Below are 21,898 nucleotides of genomic sequence, written 5' to 3'. Positions count from 1 at the left end.
ATGTATTTAATTGCATTTTTTATGTATTATCATGTATATGTATTTGTATATAATATATAACGTGAACTGCTTAGAGGTATTTTTAAATATGTTCAACAGTAAATAAATCTATTAAATAATTAAAATGCAGTGGTATAGAGGTAAATTTTGACATGCAGGCACTCATCATTAGAGTTCCCATAACCACACCCTCAAGGTGAGTCCAGAATGCAGGCAGCTGTGTTGATTCACATCTGCCTATCTGCTGTCTGTCTGTCTGTCTGTCTGTGTGTCTTATTCGTTTGCATGTCTATAAATGTGTTGCTGGGAAAACCCATTACAACCCCACACCAAGCTACTGTGAGGATTCCAGGTAAGCTCAGAGGAATGCTGCTGGGGAACACTGGAAGTTGTGGGATTTTTTTCTGTCTAAATGTGCATAGGATTGCTCCCTCACCACATTTTTATCCTGCTTTTCAGACAATTATTGTCGCCCAAAGTGGCTCATGCAATTAAAAAAAGAAAAAGACAGACAAGCCCTGTTATCAGGCTTTTAGAACTTTTCTACATGACACTGTTAATTGGCTGTTAATTCGCTGCATCTACTTTTGGTTTTGTCACAGAATTGAGCTCTGAGCACTACACGAGTATTTCCTTTCCTGCTTTTCTGCTACATAACCTCTAGGTGGCATTGTGGTGTAGTGGAATAGCGCAAATACACAAGAGGAAATCATGCTTTCTTTCACATTCACAATTAAATGCCACTTTTTCCCTGCTCTAAAAAAACTCACTGAAAGTGAAAATGGAGGGTCATGACATCGTCTAAAAAACCTGTAAACAATTGTGAGTAGGGAATGTCAAGCACACGATACATGCCCCATGTAGAAAAGCTCACAAACTAAAATGACATGACACACAAGGGAAGGGGAGTGGTGGAGGGAAAAAAGAAGAGGAGGGAGATCAGTTTTTCAGGACTAGAACAAGGTACAAGCAGGCATTTGAAGGCACTTCAGGCCAGGCTTATCTTCCAGTGCTGGTGTTCCTGCTCTTCTTCTTTTGGCCAGAATGTTCTTTCCCTTCCTCCTGCAAGGGCAATTGTCAGTTGGAGCTGAGGGTTCTTTCTGGCTGGGAGGGGCAAGTGAGTACCCTGCAACTGTTCCTTCTCTGGTGGATGGATGGGCTAAGCTGGTCTCCCCCTTGGCTTGATGCTGTTCTTGGAAAGCAGGGGGTACACCCTCCCAGTGGCTCTCCATTTCCTAGCTGAACATAAAAGGGCACAGTGGGGGCAGGGGAAAAGAGGGCTTGAGAGCAGTCAAGTGGGAATTTGGAAGGGAGCATTTAAATTCCTCTCTGCCTCAGATATTAGTCAGAGAAGAACTTTTGGGGTCAAAATGCTTGCCTTGTGCTGAGGTAGCATTACGAACTCACCAAGGTTCGTATTTCTAAGCTAGGAAGAACGAAGTTCAGTGGCATTACTGATCAAGAGAGCTGGACTTTGGCTGCCAGGGTCGGGGGGCAGATCAGAGTTCAGATCCCCACTCACACATGAAGGCCACTGAGTGACCATGGTCCTGTCTCTCTCTCTCTTCACCTAACCTACCTTACAGGGCTGTTGTGGGGATAAAGTGGAATAAGCCACATTTTTGTATGCCAACCTAAGCTCAGTGGAGGAAGTGTGGGAACAACAACAACAACATAGCCCTTTTCAGGTTAGGCAAGAGAGGAGCAAAGAGAAAGTGCATCATATGAGGCAGCAAAATAACATTGTGTAGCTTGCTACTTGGGGGAGGCTTGCCTAGTGGTTAATTGCTGCTTGCCCCAGACCAGCCTTTTCCCAACCTGGTGCCTACCAAACAGTTTGGACTACAACTCCTATCAGCCCCACCCAGCATGAGCAATAGTCAGGGATGATGGGAGTTGGAGTTCAAAGCATCTAGGCAGACACCAGGTCAGAGGAGGCTGCTCAAGATAGTGAGGACTACAACTTCTATCAGCCCCAGCCAGCATGAGCAATAGTCAGGGATGATGGGAGTTGGAGTTCAATCTAGGTGGGCACCAGGTTAGGGAAGGCTGCCCAAGGCAAAGAGCAACTTACAAGCCTGCATTAATTATTCTGATTGTGAGTACAACAGGTCACTTAACGGCTAAGAAACGAAACAAAACAAGATCAGACTGCAGTACCCACTGGCAAATTTGTGACATCCAGTCACTAAGCCAGACAGCCTACATGCCATCCACCGCGGGACATCTGCAGGCGAGCTCCAGAATTAGGTAAAGTTCATTACCTTTTGGCTTTCTCAGGGGGAGGAGAGAAACAGGAAGGAGGCGGGGGGGGGGCAAAAGGAAGGGGCAAAGAGAGTAGCTGTAAGTTAGAAGAAAATAAAGAGACCAGCACTTGCTAGGGTAGTTTCTAACCTTGCAGACAAGTCCTGGAACCTGGGAAGTCACTTTAAAAACGGCCTCCAAACTAGGGGTAGGGAAGCTCAGGCCTGGAGGTCAAATCTGGCCAGGGCTGGCATCAAAGGTCGGCAGGGGCCCACGGACAGGAGCCCCCTGGACTTGCTCCTCCTCTTCCCCATTGCAACTTGCTTGTTCACCAGCCTCTGGCTCTGGCCCAGACAACAGCGGTGGCAGAGGGAGGAACAGCAGAGGCCCCTGCCTGCTGGCTCCCTGGCTCTCTGCCTGTCAAGCAAGCAAGTGGCAGCAAGGATGAGAAAGAGGAGGAGGGGCAAGAGCCGCTGGTGACCATGGTGGTGAGAAGATGGACTCACTGAGGGAGGGGCCCATGGAGGGTGGCTTGCCCAAGGGCCCTTCAAAACCTGAAGCCAGCACTGCATCCAGCTCGGGGTGGGGTGGGGTGGGGTGGGGCAATCTGACCTTCCAGAGTTCCCCAGACAGTCCTGCCCCCTTTCCCTGGCTCTGCCCCCTTCCCCCAGCCCCCAGTCATTTGGAGATTTCCTGGCTTTTGTGCTTGTTTTGCCCCATTCTAAATGGTTGGAAGTTTTTGTTGTTCAGTCGTTCAGCTGTGTCCGACTCTTCCTGACCCCATGGACCATAGCACGCCAGGCCTTCCTGTCCTGCGCCCTCTCCCGGAGCGTGCTCAAGTTCATATTCATTGCATCGGTGATGCTATCTAGCCATCTCATCCTCTGCCATCCCATTCTCCTTTCGCCTTCAGTCTTTCCCAGCATCAGGGTCTGGTATTGTTTGTACATTTGCTCCCACCCATTTTGCCCTCCACTAGAATGCGACCCCTGAGAGCTTCTCTGAAATTGAATTCGGGCTTGGGCTGAAAGAGGTTCTCCACTCCTGATCTAAGCATATGCAGAGTATTTTCCTCTTTGCTGCCACTGCCAGCTTCCACGTATCTAGGATTAGAAGGTAATATCAAACAGGGTGGGCAGACTTTAGCCTTGAGGGATCTACTTTTTTTTTTTTTAAATTAGAACCACATGATTGAAGCCTGGTGCAAAAGCCATACACTTGGAATTAAAGAATTCAGAGCCCAAGAATTTGTTCTGCTAGAGCAGCCATCCCCAACCTGGTGCCCTCCAGCTGTGCTGGACCCCAGGATTGAGGTGGCCTGGTCTTGAATGAGTGATTAAAAGTTAATAGCTTTATAAATGACCTGCTCCAGATAGAGATGGAAAGTGCTAGAATTGGTTTGTTAATATGGATTGATGCAGCTGCCTGCATTTTCGAACTCTCCTTGGGGGCGTAGCTATCCGACTGTCACAATGACTGCATGCATGTCAAAATTTACCACTACGCCACTGTTCCTGAGAAGAGTAACAATGTGCTCCTAGGCACGTCTACTCAGAAGTAAGTCCCACTGAGGTCAATAGTACTTACTTTCAGAAAAGTCTGCATAGGATTACAGAGTACATTTTGAAGCCATGAGGTTTTAGAAAGTGAAACTTTCAAAATGTGTATCACTCCAGGTTGTCACTTGCAGATACAGAAACACACAGGCTAAGGATGGGAGAACCAGGGATTTTTGAGATTGCCAAAATTCTCCGATCTTCACTTTGAAGCTCACTTCAGCTCGCTCCCATTCTCGTTCGTGATCTGTTTTTCTGTTTGTTTGAATGTGGAAAGTGTGCATTTTGCATGTGGAAAGTGTGCATTTCTGTGCACATTTTTCAAAAGCATGCACTTCCCCCCATTGGCTAAGGCGCAAAAATGTGTGTGTGTGTGTGTGTGTGTGTGTGTGTTTTAAATGTGCATTTCAAAATACACATTTTTGGGGAGATGTGAACATTTTTCAAAAAAATGCGCTCCCATTTGTGTTCGTGTTTAGGGTTGTGAATGAGGCAGGTTTGGATGATTGGCACATACAGACTCACACCAGGAATCTTGTGGAGTCTTAAAGATTAACAGATGTATTGCGGAAGATGGCGTTTTGTGGAGTCTTAAAGATTAACAGATGTATTGCGGAAGATGGTGTTTTGTGGATTCAGGCCCATTTAATCAGATAGGCAAAGTGTATCCTCAGTTGGCAGATATGTATATAGGTACAAAGAGGAGGGTGGGGTGAGAGGGGACATGAAACAGTGAGGCCCAAAGGGCATGTAAATGAGGCTGTGACATTGCTATGCAAATGTATACAAGATAAGCACAGAGGATACATTAGTGCACATATGCTTAGCTGTGACCCCGTAGCTGCCCCATGATCAGCACAAAATCAGCAACTGTGTACTCCAGAGATACCAGCCGCTTCCTGGCTTATCAGTCTCCACACTTGCCCTCCTCGATATGCTGAGATGCAGAATGCAGAATCTGTTTGGCTATGATGCTGAAGACGGAATCTGTTCATCTGTGATGCTGAGTGCACGGAATGCATCCAGCTTCTTAAGGAGGTCTGAGGCATGTGCCCCACCTCCTTCCCTCTAGCTGGTACGAGAGAGTGTGCAGATGAATGAAACTAGCTCTGAAATGGCCCTGGTTTCTCCTGTTCCCGAGTGGCTGCGATGACTGACAGCCCCACGGCCACGCCCCCGCCTCCCGAGATTGCATAAAATGCATGAACTTCCCCCAGCAGCCGGGACTGTCAGTTTGTACTTCTTGGCTCGTGCCACTCCTGTGTCCTGCCACCTTCACTGAACCAGCAGCAGGCGAACGACGGACCAATGGTCAGGACTACTCTGATGGCTAGGAACACTGATATGCGCTGGCGCCTGCCGCTGGTTTGTCTCCTTTGGGAGGTGGCCATGATTGTCCTCTTCGGCATCTTTGTGCGCTTCAACCCCGAAGCCGATGTGGTCGGCTGGGAGAAAGAGAAGCATGAAAAGAACATCACGAGCGACGCTGAGAATGACTTCTACTTCAGATACCCATGTGAGTAATAATGGTGTGTGGCACCCATGTGAGGGCTTCATTTATTCATCCCATTCAATTGTATCCCGCCCACCTTCTCAGGAGCTCAGATTGGCATATACTTGTAAGCAGGGCCAGCGTCAGGGGTTGGTATGGCCGGGCACCTGCCAAGGTTTCACACCCCAGCAGGGGCCCATGGAAAGAGCCCCCAGGAGTTGCTCCTCCTCTTCATCATTGCAACCTGCAATGAGGGAGGGGGGCCATTGAGGGGGTCTTGCCCAATGGCCCTGAAAAACCTGGAGCCGGCAATGAATGTGACTTCCCATTATTGCTATTCTAATAGGGGATTCTGTGACCCTCAGCCCTAGCCTGCATAGGAGCTGGGATGATGGGAGCTGTAGTCCAGCCACATCTGGAGTGCCACATGTTCCCCATCTCTGTTTCAACATCTGCATAGTGCGTAGAAAACCTTAGGTGCTTTATCAATGGTACCAATTTTATGATTCCCGTCCCCTTTCAGAACTTAAGCATGTTTCCTCTTGGTCCGTTTTCAGCATACGTTTCTGCCTACCTTTCCCCAGTTCCAACTCAGCACCAGAAGAAGTAGGTTGCTGCCTACAAAAGCTTCTGCCATTTTACAACAAACACCTTACAAAAACGTTCATCTCCAGGTGCCATCAGACACATGTCTTTCTCTGAATTGACTTGAGCTTCCTTTGTGCAAAACGGCATCTTCATTTTGTCTTTACTCCCTGGAATTCGGAGCATCATCCTAAACTTTGTCCTCAGTGCTTTGTTGCTCGCCCTGCTGAGTCAGGAGGACGCGAATCTTGTTCAGAACATAGATCAACCGTGGTGCCTTCAGGGTAGGACTTGGGGGCAGATCTCCAGGGTCCCCCTCAGCAGAAGGAGCAGCCCCCTCCCCCAACATTGGCTTACCACATTCTGAACTGAAGTAATACACGTTGCCATCTAAAAGTGGAGGCTGGTGGCTCCGAGGTTGGTGGGGATGTGAATCCGCTCTGGGTTTCAGTCAGAACCAGTCGGAGCACTAAAGGAGCTATCCAAGGTGCTGAGCCTATTTTAGGGATTGGATTCAGCATATTGAATGGCTCCTTTAGAGTTCTGACTGGCTCTGACTGGAACTTGGGGCGGATTCACCACCCCACTGACATCGGAGCCATCACTCTCCACTGCATCTAAGGAGGAGGGAGCCATGTAGGACAACTTGAAGTAAGCGAAGTAATATACATTACTGTCTAGAGAAGAGACCCCCATAAGACCACTACATCCAGAGTCTAAAATGGCTTAGGTCCACCACTCCAGGACTGATCCGATTGTGGGATGAAATCATTCTGCAGTTCCTTCTCTCATCGACCTAGGATCTCGGTCCCCAATTAACTCCTTTCTTGCTCCTTTGGGGCATTCCTTGCCACCTAGCATGTAGTGGTTGTGGTGCAATGCATACATGCAGTGCCAGCTCCAGGTTTTTGGGCCCCCTCAGTGAGTCCATGGGGTCACGAAGAGTCGGACACGACTGAACGACTGAACAACAACAACAACAGTGAGTCCACCTTCTCACCACCATGGTCACCAGCTGCTATTGCTCCTTCTCCTCCTTCTCATCATTGCTAGTTCCCCTCTGCTCCTCACTGGTTAGGCTGCATCTTGAGTACTGTGTCCAGTTCTGGGCACTGCACTTGAAGAAGGATGCAGACAAACTGGAGAGGGTTCAGAGGCGGGCAACGAAGATGGTCAGGGGACTGGAAACAAAGCCCTATGAAGAGAGGTGGAATGAACTGGGCATGTTTAGCCTGGAGAAGAGAAGACTTAGGGGAGATAGGATAGCACTGTTCAAGTACTTGAAAGGTTGTCACCGGGAGGAAGGCCAGGATCTCTTCTCCATCATTCCAGAGTGCAGGACTTGGAATAATGGGCTCAAGTGACAGGAAGCCAGATTCCGGCTGAACATCAGGAAAAACGTCCTGACTGTTAGAGCAGTACGACAATGGAACCAATTACCTAGGGAGATGGTGGGCTCTCCCACAATGGAGGCATTCAAGACGAGGCTGGACAGCCATCTGTCGGGGATGCTCTGACTTGGATTCCTGCAATGAGCAGGGGGTTGGACTTGATGGTCTTATAGGCCCCTTCCAACCCCACTATTCTATGATTCTGTGTTTGGTTGCTTGACAGGCAGACAGCCAGGGAACAAGTCAGCAGTGGCATCTACTCCCCCTTCTTCATACCACCACTGTTGTCTGGGCCAGAGTGAGACGCAGGTGAACAAGCAAGGTGCAAGGGTGAAGAGGAGGAACAACTCCCAGGGGGTCTTGACATTGGGCCCCTCCTGGCATGTGGGCCCTTGGCAGAGGCCCAACCATGCCCACCCTTGACCCTGATCACACAAATGGAAAGTTTCACCAAAAGGTCAATCTGCTCTTAGGGCAGGGGTTCCCAATGCAGCACCCGCAGCACCTCCAACAGCACCCGCACAGCTCTTCACTCCCTGCCCGCTTCAAAATCATTTTTTTAAATAAAAAACTGAAATACATTAGAGTGCCAGGTTCTCTTTCCAGTTCCTGAACCTGCCATTGATCAGCTGTTCAGTGGGGAGGAAGAGAAAACAAGGCAAAGGGGCAGGGGGGAGAGAAAGAGTGAAGCTAGAGGCTACAAGTGGAGAGAAACAGCAAGCTGAAGAGATGGAGGAGAGAAAAATAGCGAGGCTTGGAGCTACGAAGGGAGAGAAAGAAGGAAGAAAGAAGCTGGGGGAGAGAAATAGTGAGGCCAGAGGTTGGGAGTGGAGAGAGAGCAAGAGCAAGGGGGAAAGGTCTGTGTGGGCGGAAAGAAGACTGGGTGGGCCAGGAAGCAACTCTGTCCATTTCTCCCTCCCTCTCAGCCTCTAGCCACAATATTTCTCTCCCCCCACCCCCACCCCCCTCTCGCCACCACTTCCTGACTAGCCAGGCCCCACGGCAGTCATTATGTGACTAGCCACATCCTCCATGGGAGCCATTTTGTGGTGGTGCCCACAGCAATTTCTCAAATTCCCAAATGTGCCCACAGGTCCAGAAGGTTTGGGGACCCCTGTCTTAGAGTGTCAGAGATGTAATAGCAGGGGTCACCCAGGCTGCAGAGCTGTGCAGCCTGGATATATGCAGAGCAGACTGCCTACTAGTAGCAAGGTGGAACATTAAAACATTTTTGCTACTTTAACCAGGGCTGCTTCTTGTACAGAGAGAGAGAGAGACAGAGAGAGAGAGAAAGAAAAAAAAGTTCAATTCTAGTATCATTGTTTGTGTGTGCCTTTTGCAACCAAGTAAAGTTTGCTTTGCCAAGCCTTCACTTTGTGGACTCAGTTATTCAGCCATTCTTCCTAACATCCCCACCCCTGTATGAAAAGATAAAGAAGGAAGGAAGAGGAAATCAAGCACTGGAAGAGCTACGCCTTCATTGGCCAATGAAGGCGGTCAGGTTGTTCTTCCCTGTGCCGTAACGTTCTTCCTGGGGGGCAGGGACTGCAGCCTCCCAGTGGCCCTTGGCTCCCTGGCTAGTGGTGGAGGCTAGAGCATGCTTCACTTCAGCTCTGCAGCTCCAGGGCAACTGGGAGTTCGAGCAGAGTTTTCTTCCTGGAAGGGAAGGGGAGAAGCAAGCTCCCTACAGTTATGTGAAATCTTCACAGTGTGCAAGGAAACCATATTCCCTGTTAAGCCCCCAGTTGATCCAGTCAAATTTCTGTATGAACTCCTGTTCAGCTTTCCCACCTTTCCTGCATTCACACAACTCGACCTTCCTAAGAATAGTAACTTGGAAACCTGCAACACTGTGTCTAGTGAGATTAAAATGGGTGCTCCCTGGTTTCTTGCTGTCCTTGCTCTTTATATCCAACTTGTGACCGACCGTTCAGTCTTTGCCTCTGTCCAATGTAAACTGAATCTGGGTATAGCTACTTACGCCTGCATGCAGATCCTGAAACCCTGTGCTGATGGGTACTTTGTAGAACAGTTTTGAGAAAGCTTTGAATCTCAAAGGAATCATTGACCACAGGCAGTTAGGGAAGCATCACCGAAGGCTTCCTGAGCTGAGAAGGCTATGTGAGTTTCCTCCTGGGGAAGGATTGTACACCCAGTAGAGAGAGTCCTTCTAGTCACTAAGGTCAATTGAGGAGGATGAGTCATAGCAGGAGCCATAGCAGGATAGGGGTGGGCTAAGGTAGTTCGGGATCTGCTCATTAAGTCCAGGGTCATTTTGGACCCTGGACTTAATGGTTTTATGGGGGCTCCTTTTAGATAGCCATGTGTATTCTTCCAGTTGTGGAGCACACTCCACGCATTTCTCTTTAACCCTCAGGCACCATTCTGTGGTTTACAACCGCATCTACTTTCCTGATATGTTAAAATGCTAGCCGACCCTGATTAAAAACAACAACTCTGAGCACGTGCCATTTTGCATTTTAAACCCACTTAAATTATATTACCTTAATGACTACAGGAATAAAATGGAGTTTGCTTCAGCCACCCTGATACCCTGCCTGCCTGCCCGCCTGCCTGCTCCCGCTCTGTCCTGAATCTCCCACCAATCAACTTCATGGGATAGCCCATTGGATTCTCCCTCTCCAAATGTCTCCCTATCCACATTCTCCACACCATGCATAATCTTGCACACCTCTATCATGTCTCCCCTTCCTCGCTTTTTTCCCAAGCTAAATAATCCCAGCTGTTGTAACCTTCCCTCACAGGGGATTTGCTCCAGCCCCTTGATCATTTCAGCTGCCTTCTTCTGCACTTTTCCCAGCTCTACAGTCTCTTTTTTTTAGATGCGATGACCAGAACTGTACACAGTATTCTAAGTCTGGTTGCACCATAGATTTGTATAAAGGCTATTAGTATCTCTGAAGTATCAGTTTAGTGCTCTGAACTGAGTCCTGTAGTGCTCTGAACCGAGCACTAAACTACATGCTATGTTAAAATGCATAGCGGGTAGCTGATCCTAAACTTTTTTCTTTTTCTTTTTGTGTAAGCGTGGGGGCCCCTGATCCAGATCACGACCACCATGCATAGCTAGGGGGGTTAAACCTTCTTCCACAGCCACTTTCTCCCACTACATTTGCCCCCACTCTCCACATGGAGGCTAAAGAAAAGCACCTCCATTGGTGCCCGTGGAGGTTTTTCTTTCTGTAGCAACCCCACCCACACACACGTGTGTGTAAGAAGGGATGAATTTAGCGGGGAAAGCGGCTGGGTGGGAAGGTTTAATGTCTTCTCCTCATGCATGGTGGTCCTGATCCAGATTTGGGTCCTGCATGCTTACACTAAAGTAAACAAAAGTTAGGATCAGCGACATGCTACGCATGTAACATAGCATGCAGTTTAGCCCTCAGATGTACTTGTAATTGAATATATGCAAGCCTTATGGGTCATGAGGTTCAGTAGATAACTAACCTCACTCTTTGAGCCCCTATTTTGCACCTGGCTCTGTAGTTGGTGGACCTTGGTGTTGTAATACTCCCCCCCGCCCCAAGTAGATCCTGCAAGCCTGAAGTCTGCCCATATCTGCTCTAGGGAGCCAGTAACGTATGTGCTCCAAGATGGTGTTTGGATTCAAAATGAAACTCCTAGAAACTTGGGGCTTCTCCACACAGGGCTTTTATCCTGCTATTGAGATTGGTTACTCATGGAAGTTTGCAGGTCCATTACATGACATCAGCAGCAGGGCCTCTCCTGTGCTAAATGACCTTTATTCCATTTTTTAAAAGATTGGAGTTAATGCGCTATCAAATTGCAGAGCATTGGGTTCTCTTGTGAAAAGAGAAAATCTCGCAATAGGAGGCACTAGACCACAGTGCCATCTAGTGGTTTTATAACAAAACATATAGAACAGCAGATAAGGGGGGAAAGGCAGGGGGGAAGGGAAGCATGTGTAAAGGGATCCCGTCATGATCCTGCATTTAAAACACAAGCAGAAAGCCCCGGTAAAGTTGTGGGATTTTAGCCTGGTGTAGAAACGCTCTTGGGCCAATGTGTCTCATGAGCCAGGGGGTAGCAGGACTCCCACACAGAGAGAGAAAACCGACAATTGTAATGGATGAGGCTGTCATGTTGAACCTCTTCATCTAGCCTGGAACTGGCCCATCTAGGATTGTCTCTTGTGACTGGCACTGGTTGGGAGAGAAAGTTCTTTCCCAGTCTTCTACTCCGAACCCTTCCACTGGAGACACAAAAAGCTGAGACTGGGACTTTCTGCATGCAAAGCATGCGCTCTCAACCTATGGGCCCTCCTTGCTTCTGGGCATACTTGAGAGTAATCCCATTGCAGTGGAGGCTGGTGGCTCCGGTGTCACTGGGGCTGTAAATCTGCTCTGGGTTTCAGTCAGAACTCTAAAGGAGCTATCTAAGGTGCTGAACCCATTTTGGGGATTGGATTCAGCAGCTTGGATCACTCCTTTACAGTTCTGACTGGTTCTGACTGAAACCCAAAGTGGATTCATAGCCCCACTGACACCGGAGCCACCAGCCTCCACTGTCCCATTGCATCCTCATAACAGTCCTATGAGATAGATTAGGCTGAGAGATCGTGACTGGCCCAAAGGCACCCGGTGACCTCTCCGGATGACTTTTCTCAGTCCAGGTTGGCACTGTAGACACTACATTGCCCTGGGTCTCTCCTCAAGTTCATTTTACAACACTGGAAGCCCCAGTTGGGTTTCTGTAAGTGTTAAAAACATTGCTTCTAATGATTCCCCCTAATAGTGAATTTGGGTGGTTGAGAGCCAACACGACTGGAGCCAAAACAGGCCTGCCAAACAAGGAAGCATCAGCATGCTCTGGTGAACCCTGAGGTATCCCAAGGAACAAAACATTAGAAAAACGCACAAAGGGGGCACAGCCTGCCCCCAAAGCCCACTGAGGATGAGCATGGTTAGTGGCCTCCAGGAGCCATGGAATGTTGAGGGAATGTTGGGAAAGAAAAATGGAAAACCGAAACGGTGGTTTGGGAGTGAATGGATCTGCCCTAGCCCTTCACAGTCTCTCCTATCCTGGGGAATGGCACGGTTGGCTGGTTGGAACTAACTGCGGTGTGAAGAAGTACTTCCATTTACCTGCTGATATCACATGCATTGGGGCGGGGGAGAAGACCCACTACAAATAATAATGGACAGTTTTGGACTACAGCTCCCATAATCCCTGACTATTGGCCATGCTAGCTAGGGCTTATGGGAGTGGTAGTCTAAAACATCTGGAGAGCACCAGGTTGCCTAGCCCTGCCTACCTTTTTATTAAGAGCAACTAAGAAAGTCACAAAGAATTGAGTATGCTTTGGAGTTCATCAAAATTCTCAATCAGGGTGGATGTTAAGTGCGCTAAGGAGATACAAGGGTTGTTGGGCAAGATGATAACGCTCAGACCTGCAGATTAGCATTTTGCAGACTGCTCAGCATGAAACCTAAACATGTTCAGTCAGAATCAAGTCACATTTGAGTTCAGTGATAAATATGTATAGGATTGCACTTGTAATCTGGTTAGGGCTGGCTGTGGTTGGTGCAACCAGATCCCCACCTGCTGACACTGAAGGCTACAGGGAAAGGGTAGCGTCTTTGCACTCCCTTTGAAAATATAAATGCCAGCAATTATTGACTGTCCTAATGCTGTTTGGTACATGTGGGCCCCTTGGAAGACAGATGTAAAGAGAAACAGGTCATCTTTATATTAGCAAAGTTAGAGATAAATTTTAGGTAGTGCAATTGCTGTCCACATGTATTGAATGACTGCATTATTATTATTATTATTATTATTAATCATCCCCCCAATACAACTGCTTTAAGGTACAAAGAATAGAAGCATGTAACACATAAGGTCAAAGGGTACATTTCCCCATAGAAATCTGACTTATTTAGGTCTCTGATAATATTGAAGGACTGTATGATTGTATTTGTACTTAGCTTCATTTGCCCTACTCTCACCTATATGCCTGGCTCTTGTGCCTGGTTCTTCTCTGTAACAGTCCCTCGTGTACAGGAGGTTAACGGATGCATCGGAGTGTGCTGGCTTTGGCTAATTTGGACAGAGGCCCTAGTGGAGATGAGGTGAAGCTGGACTCAATTCAAGCATTCTAACTTACCTGGCACTACCCCCAAGCTATGTGGCTGGGGGGAGCAGAAAAGCACTTACGGGGGGGGGGACTTGTGGCTCTCCCAATGTTTTGGCCTACAACTCCTATGATTCCTGTATTGCCCCAGCTATAGGCTTCGAAGTCTTAATTTAGAGGTGCCAAGATAGTGATAAATCAGATTCAGGTTTACTTACAAGGAGTACTTTATTGAGTAACTAACAGCACACAGGCGTATCCAATGGTTGGATCAGACAGCTTCTCTGAACCCAGAGCCATGGGGTACAATGGGTTTTATAGCATACATGTTAGCAATGAGGCAGCATGACAGCAGCAAGTGCCCCCTAGTGTTCATTCCCAGCATAGACTAGCTGAGCTTGGTTCCCAGCACAGCCACCTGCCCCTTTAAGACAAACAACCTTCACTTCCCAGGCAAATCTTGATAAGACTCTCTCAGGCTCATTAGTATGGAATGTGCCTGGGACCGCTACTATTGGCTCTTTGACTCATCCTGGTAAATCAAGAGGCTTGTTAGGGAAAACAGCCTGCCAACTGACCAAAGTCAGAGAGCATCTAAGTGCCTCTAAAACTACTAATAGCTTAGTTCAGGCCTGGGGCCTTACAATCCCTCATTGCTGCCTAGGCTGATGGGAGTTGTGGGCCAAAACATGTAGAGGGCCATAAGTTGCCCTGATATACCAGTTTGGGAGAAGCTGGGGGCTCCTTCTCATTTTTTAAAAAAAATTGAGACAGAGGGTTAGGTTCTGGGAGTGCCTACTGCCCTGCTTTAAATGCAGGCACTCATACATTATATGAATTAGCATAGGTATTTGTAACCATCTTGGTTTTACAGAATTAGGGTGGCAACCTATGCATGCCAGAGGACACACAATTGCACAAAAGTTGTTTATCCTCATTTATAGGTATCGATGCAAATTTTGATACTATCGCTATACCTTAAATAGAAATATCACACATGATCTCACCATCACTGGGTGAGCAGGTGACCTGTGTGCCTACTCAGTCAGCTGTCCAGCTGTTAACTGTGGATGGGCACCATCAAGGCCCCCTGCTCTCCCAGGTTCTGATGGCACATTTATCTTTAAACCAGACTTGGACTGGACAGCTCTTCAAATAGTGGACTTGGTGCCCTCCAGAGGTGTTGGGCTCCAATTCTCATTGTCAATAGGCAGTCAATGTAACTGGTGGAGAATAGGTTGTCCTGCTGGGTGGGGATGATGGGAGTTTTAGTTCCCTCTGGTAGAGGAAAGACTGAACTCTGATATCAGACTGTTGTCAAGAGCTGAGGCACTTGGGTAGAATTGCCGGCATCATAGAAGGCCAGCCCTGAGTAGGGACTTCTGTCACTTGAACTGGATGTGTTGCCACAGGGCGGTTTGCCTGATTCATGAGCTGCCACTGTGGGACCCCAAGAAGGGGATCTGTTTTTTCTGTGACTGGCCTTCCCCCAATTTCCCCAGTCACCCAGCACTTCTACAATGGCCTTGACACTTCGTTATTAACCGAGTCCCAACCAGTTGTGCTTGGGAAAGTTGCACAGCTCTTTCCTTGGGTTTCGTAAATAAAACACCTCACTTCATTAAACACCAGTTTGAGATGAGAATCGCCTCGTTCCATCAGTCCCTGGAAAGCTTTGCTACCTAGTCCCACGGCAAGAGAGCTCCTGGATTAAGCCAGAGACTGTTTAATCATTAAACGTCTTCGGATGATGGCAGTACTGTTTCAACATAATTCCTCCTTCTCCTCTGGGGAGTCTATGCACAAATGTAATATTAGGGGTAGAAAGATGCTTGATAATTCATTGACTTGATCTTAGATGTCAAATGTCCTCAAAATGTTCTTTTTGTTAAGGAATACAATTCAGACCAAACAACCTTGTTTACTTGCCACAATTGACCAGGCGAGTGGATTTTACAAACTTGATAACAACAACAGCAACTAAAATCCAGTGCCCTTGTTTTGTAATACCCACCCCACAGAGGCCTACCTGGTGCCTACAACAGGGGTGGACAACTTGTGGCCCTCCAGATGTTTTGACTACATCTCACATCATGCCCCACCATTGGCGATCCTGGCTAGGGATGATGGGAGTTGTAGGCCAAAATATCTGGAGACCCACAAGTTGCCCACCCCTAGCCTACATAGTGATCTTTTCGGCACCAGGTGAAGACATTGTTATTCTCCCAGGCTTTTAAATCTTTCAATTTTAAACATGTATTTTTAGATCCTTGCACTGCTGTGGTCCCTGCTGTTCATTTCACATTGGTTTTATTCTGTTGTTGTTTTAATTTGCAATAAATTTTACATTGGGTTGGATCCCAACTTAGTCATACGTCAAGTAGACCCATTGAAATCAACAAGTCTATGACTAAGTTGGGATCCAACCCATTATCTTTCATTATATTTGCATATTTTATACTTTTAACCTTCTTTTGTGAAACATCCAGAGAGTTTTGGCTATTGGGTGGTATAGAAATGCTATTAATAAAGAAGCTAACAAAGAAATCTTCGATACAAGAATGTGCAATTTGACAAGATGAGGAATGAAGGTGCTCCAGAAATGGTATGTCCTTCTCTTTTTTTGCCAATGTTTTGTAGGGTAATATACATGAGGATAGCCAGAGGCATTTGTTTTGAAGTGATGCTTTCTGCTCTCTTTTTTAGCAGTGTTGGAATTTGCTGTAATAAAGAGAAGTTGTGAAATTCCCTGTAGAAACAGAGGAATCATTTTGCCAGAAGATAGTTACTCTATTCCTAATCCAAACAATTGGCTTCAATACCCAGATGAGACAGCTAAGGGAAAACACACCTATGTACTCCAAAAGCACTTTTTAATGAAGTGATCCCAGAAGCTGCCCACATAATAAATGAAGACTTAATCCATCTTCAGTCTTGAAGTAAGGCCTATTTATCTGATATATTTGTTTCTTTAATGCATGGTCATCCCACCTTTTCTCCAAAGAGGGGCATAGCATGCATGAGAAATGTATGCTTGACACAGCTTGTGCTGGCACCAGGTTTTTGAGGGCCCTTGTGGAAGGTACCTTCGATGTGCCCCCTGCCTCAGTGAGTCTACCTTCTCTCCACCATTGTCACCACCTGCTATTGCTCCTCATCCTCTTTCTCATCCTTGCTACCACTTGCCTGCTTGATAGACAGAGAGCCAATAAGCAAGTAGGCAATGCGGTTAAAGCTGCTCCTTCTCACCACTGATGTTGTCCGGGCCAGAGTGAGAAGCAGGTGAACAAGCAGGTTACAATGGCAGCTTGGGACTGCAATACCTGACCGCACGCCTCCCCCGAAATGAACCTACCCATGCGCTACATTCAGCATCTAAGGTCCTCCTCCAAGGTCCTCCCCCAAGGGAAGCTTGGAAGGCAGCAACAAGGGAGAGGCCCTTCTCAGTGGTGGCCCCCCATTTGTGGAAGGGGCTCTCTGATGAGGTCCGCATGGCACCAACATTGTTCTCTTTTCGGCACCAGGTTAAGACCTCTCTCTTTTCCCAGGAATTTGGCAGCACACAATGAGTTTTAATCAGTCCTGGATGTGTCTTTAGTTATGACTGATAGTTCAAAGTTGTTTTTAGTTATATGTTGTTTGTGCATATTGTCTGTGTGCTTTTATGTAAATGGCTTTTAAACTTTTTCATCCTCATCCTCATCATCATTTCATTTATATGCTGCTTTTCCACAGAAAGTGCCCAAAGCAGCAATACAACAACAACATTATAATGGGACCTCATTACAGTCATGAACAACTCATTTCACTGTTACTAACAAAATACCATTTCAGATTAATTGCAAAATAGGCAAAATCAAACATTGCAACACAATATGAATTAATATCTTTTAGTGGTGTGTAAACCAGAGCCCAATAAACTAAATATTGTATAAATATTTATATAAATATTTTATATTGTATTTAACATTTTAACTTCTTTAAACCACCCAGAGAACTTCAGCTATGGGGCAGTATAGAAATAATAATAATAACAGCAACAACAATAATAATAATAATAATAACAGTGATGAAGAGGAGGAGCAGCTCCAAGGGGCTCTTGCAGTGGGCCTTTCCTGGGGTGTGGGCCCTCAGCAGGTGCTGGCCCAGGTCACAGCTTATTGTTTATTCTAAAGAAGGGGCAGGCAGACGTTAGATTGGAATCTACGGTAGGTCTTTGGATATTTTGCATTATATCTCCAGGGCTTTCTGACTCCTAATAGTTTAAAAATTGCAAGTAAAAAAAATAAAACATTCTCTGCCTTGGGTAGTTAACCTTGCACTAATCATTTCTTTCTCTGAGTATTAGTTGGTGTCCTTTGATCACATCTTTGCAGAACTCTGCTGTCCGCTTTTAGAGTGTGTTGTGTAAGAATTCCTGATCTTTAGTAATGGAGGGGGTCAAACTACACAGTCCATTAAAAATGCAGCAAGCAGTGACCCTCTCTTTCTGATTTACTCTAAAGCAGAGTTCCCCAACCTTTTTGAACCTGTGGGCACTTTTGCGAATTTGAGGAAGCGCTGTGGGCACCACCACAAAATGGCCACCAAGGAGGATGTGGCTAGTCACATAATGGCTGCTGGGGTTGGGGACCTCTGGCTAGTCAAAACAGGTGTAGCGGGGAGAGTAATAGTGAGGCTAGAAGCTGGGAGGGAGGAGGAAATAGCAAGGCAAAAGGGTAGAGGAGAGAGAAAGAACAAAGCTAGAGGCCAGGGGGGTGGGAGAAACAGTGAGATAAAGAGGTGTGGAAGGGAAATGGTGAGGCTAGAAACTGGGAGTGGAGAAAAACAGCAAGAAAAAGGAGGGGTTGGAGAGAAAAAGCAAGGCTAGGGGCTAGGAAGGGAGAAAAAGAGCAAGGCTAGGGAAGGGAAGTGGAAGAAATAGCAAGGATAGGGGTTGGGTAGAGAGAAAATAGCAAGGCTAGAGGCTGAGAGTGGAGAGACAGAGAGAGACCAAAATGGGGGAAAGGTCTGTATGGATGGAAGAAGATTGGGGGGGGGGGGGCAGGAAGCAACTCATTCCTTCAAAAGCTCTGAACAAAGAGCTGCGCTGCAAGAAGACTTTTATATCATACATTTTGTTCAGGCATAGCAGTGAGATAATATGACAGGTGCAAGCATTAATCGTGTGTATTAAAGCTTATCTACAACTTTCTCAGCATAGCCTAGTAGTGCTTAATAACATATTTGGCAAAAGCAAGACTATCATCATTTTCGCAGCATGGACACCTGTAGCTTAAGATAAACATAGCTCCACTCTCTGGCGCATCCTAGGCTCTGATAAGATAAATGGTACCAGAGCTCATTAGCTCTGGAATGCGCTGAGGGGGCACTACACCGGCCTTTGACTCATCTTATGAGCCAAGAGGCCCAACTGCAAGGAATTGCAACTAATAATGAACCAAAGCAGAGAGCATTATGGATCTGTAAACCCCTCTAAGATTACTGTTAGCTTGCTTACAGGCCTGGGGCCCTACAGGGGAACAAGTGATGCTGGGAGTCTTAAGAGGTATCACAAAATGGCTGCCATGCTTCGAAAGTCCGATTCTAAATCCAGAGCTTACACATCCCTACTGGTAAGTATCTTGTAGGGTGGCCATGTGTCCTCTTTTATAAAGGACTGACCTCTATTTGAAGGCACCCTCTATTTGAACAGTTGTCCCATCCATGTCCAGTTTAAAGATAAAGAACCATAAGAAGGGAGTGCAGAGGCCTTGAATCTGCCTACCAACAGGTAGTACCTGGATAGCAGACTGAATTAGCATATGCAAATTTTATGAAAATCTGTGACCTTTTTTTTGGTGATGTATTTCCCTTTTTTTGGCGATTTGTAAGCGGCCATCCTAAGCAGGCTTGTTTTGATCTGTTTCTGAGTGCTTTCTGGCAGGAATGGGCATTTTATCTTACTGGTTATACAGCTCCATTTCCTAGGGAAGGCACAAATAAGGAACTGAATGAACTAATCTTGCCTTCTACAACCCAGGCTCCTTTTCAATGCATCAGTTTAGACGGGGGTGATGCATGTGTGTTTACTTGGTTGGATGGAGGGGTTTCCCAGGCCAATGATGGAGGAAACTTTACCCCCATCGCCAGCTTGCTCACCTGCCTAAGGACCTCCTGGACCACTGATAATTGCCAAGTTTCATTTTACCTCACTTGGGCTGATTTCTATCTCAAGAAAAGGGCAACAAGATTAGCTGGAGTTCTATAACCTTTTTTTGCTATGCAGACCGAAGTGTCCCCCAGGGGCATGGGTTGAAAATAGCTGTTCACTCACTGTGAACCTTATTTAGTGGAAGTGTCCAGTATATCTGTGGTAGGTTTTAAGCCTTTTGTTGAAAGAGAAGAATATACAACAATGAAGAAGAGGGACTTCAAGTTCCAGCCTTTTCTGACCTCTTCTAGTGGTTTCTGAACAAGAACTCTTCCATCCGGGATTTTAGGGACCTGCTGACTTTTCACATAATCCAGAGCATGCTGGCTTTCTTTTAAGAAAATGCTAGAGCTTCTAGTTCCTAATTTACAGGCCCATAATACGTAGTATTAAATCGTATAGCATATTTCAAGTGTTTTATGCACATCGCATTGCATGCATCAAGAATATAAGGAGAGCCATGCTTGATTAGACCAAGAGTCCATCTCATCCGGCATTCTGTTCACACAGTGGCCAACCAGATGCTTGTGGGGAACCCACAAGAAGGGCATAAGTGCAAAAGCACCAGTGCTGGCTTTCCAGGTTTTTGAGGGCCCTTGGTCAGTGGGCCCACTCCCTCAGTGAGCCTCTCCTCTGAATAGCTGCTCTTGTTCCGCCTCTTCTTTCCCATCACTGGGCTCTTGCTTGACAGGCAGAGAGCTAGTGAGGAAGCAGGCAGCGGCAGTTAAAGCGCCTCCTCCTCGCCACCACTGTTGTCTGGGCCAGAGTGAGAAGCAGGTGAACAAGCAGGTTGCCATGGTGAAGAAGAGCAACTCCAGGGGGCTCATGTCAGTGGCACCTACTGGAGTGTGGGCCCTTGGCAGGTGCTCAGCCTTCCTCCTTTAACACCAGCCCTGAATAGCACGCTCCCTCTCATGTTCCCCACAGCACATTGTGAAACTATGGAATTCGCTACCACAAGACGTAGTGATGGTCACCAATTTGGATGGCTTTAAGAGCGGATTGGACAAATTCATGGAGGAGAAGGCTACCAATGGCTACTAGTCTTGATGGCTATATGCTACCTCCAGGATCAAAGGCAGTGAGCCTTTGTGAGCTACCTCCAGGATCAAAGGCAGTACACCAGTTGCTGGGGAACATGGGCGGCAGGGTGCTGTTGCACTCATGTCCTGCTTGTGGGTTTGCCAGAGGCATCACGCAGTGCATAGTTCAACTATGGAACTTACTTCCACAAGATGTAGTGATGATGACCAATTTGGATGGCTTTAAAAGGACGTTAGACAAATTCCTGGAGGAGAAGGCTACCAATGGCTACTAGTCTTGATGGCTCCGTGTTACCTCCAGTACCAGAGGCAGTGAGCCTATGTACACCAGTTGCTGGGGAACATGGGTGGGAGGGTGCTGTTGCGCTCATGCCCTGCTTGTGGGTTCCTGGTCAACAGCTGGTTGGCCACTGTGTGAACAGAATGCTGGACTAGATGGACCCTTGGTCTGATCCAGCATGGCTCTTATGTTCTTACGATGTTGGACTAGGAGGAGCCTTGGTCTAACCCAACAGAGCTTAACTTATGTTCTTGTTCTCAAGGCACCATGTGATGTTGTCAGCATCAACTGATGAGCATTCGGGGGTGTACTAGTCCTCAATGTGAAGTGAGTTGCTTGCTAGACATGCAAATTGGTGTGAGATAAGGGGGATGGGTGAACATGCATGTCTGAATCAACTTGAATGGAACTCCTTTCTTTAATGCAGCATTCCAAGATGTCCATGTGATGATTTTTGTGGGCTTTGGCTTCCTCATGACATTTCTTCAACGTTATGGCTTTGGAGCTGTTGGGTTCAACTTCCTCCTTGCCGCCTTTGGGATCCAGTGGGCTCTCCTGATGCAAGGCTGGTTCCATACCTTTGAGCATGGGAAGATACTCATTGGAGTGGAAAGGTAAGATTGCATGGTTGGAACTTGAAATATCAATTTCCTTCTTGGCCTATAAGATTTTTATATGATACATTGATAAAAAAAAGAAGAAGAGAAGGTTTGTGGTATTTGAATGTAAAAATGCAATTTTGGTGGGGTAGAGGCTGGTTGAGATGGAATCTTTTATCTTTTACATAGCCAAAAAAATATGTAAGCTTTGGCATTTTGCAGAACTTTTAATTGGGCAAAATGCATGTTCAGAACATTAAAAGGTAGCATTTAAACTCAGAACAATAATCTGATACAGCCCCTCTTGGGACTGTACTACTTTAGATGAAAATGTGTATAGGGGGTGTCACATGACCGAGTGTGCCTCCCTGTATGTAAAGTTCCCTTCATGTAAAAGTAGCTT

General features: G+C 46.7%; 1 protein-coding gene across 4 annotated transcripts in view; it reads left to right on the top strand.

Annotated features, from left to right (window-relative positions):
- Positions 1-2,195: 2,195 nt before the first annotated feature.
- Positions 2,196-21,898, top strand: part of RHCG (Rh family C glycoprotein) — a 56,112-nt gene continuing 36,409 nt past the window's right edge. Inside the window, exons 1-3 of one of the 4 annotated variants that reach the window (XM_084817302.1) lie at positions 2,196-2,250; positions 21,159-21,223; positions 21,324-21,510. In XM_084817302.1, the coding sequence (XP_084673428.1) occupies positions 21,344-21,510 (167 nt within the window). In that variant the 5' untranslated portion in view covers positions 2,196-2,250; positions 21,159-21,223; positions 21,324-21,343. Of the gene's footprint in view, positions 2,251-5,022; positions 5,317-15,869; positions 15,986-21,158; positions 21,224-21,323; positions 21,511-21,898 lie in introns of those variants that run through there. The other 3 variants (XM_084817300.1, XM_084817301.1, XM_084817299.1) reach the window with 3 other exon arrangements.

This window comes from Heloderma suspectum, chromosome 11, assembly GCF_057233095.1.
Source record: "Heloderma suspectum isolate Gila_16-S chromosome 11, 16-S_ref, whole genome shotgun sequence".
NCBI classification, from domain to species: Eukaryota; Metazoa; Chordata; class Lepidosauria; order Squamata; family Helodermatidae; genus Heloderma; species Heloderma suspectum.
The sequence above is the reverse complement of the archived record's forward strand: the minus strand, read 5'-3'. Positions and strand labels throughout refer to the sequence as shown.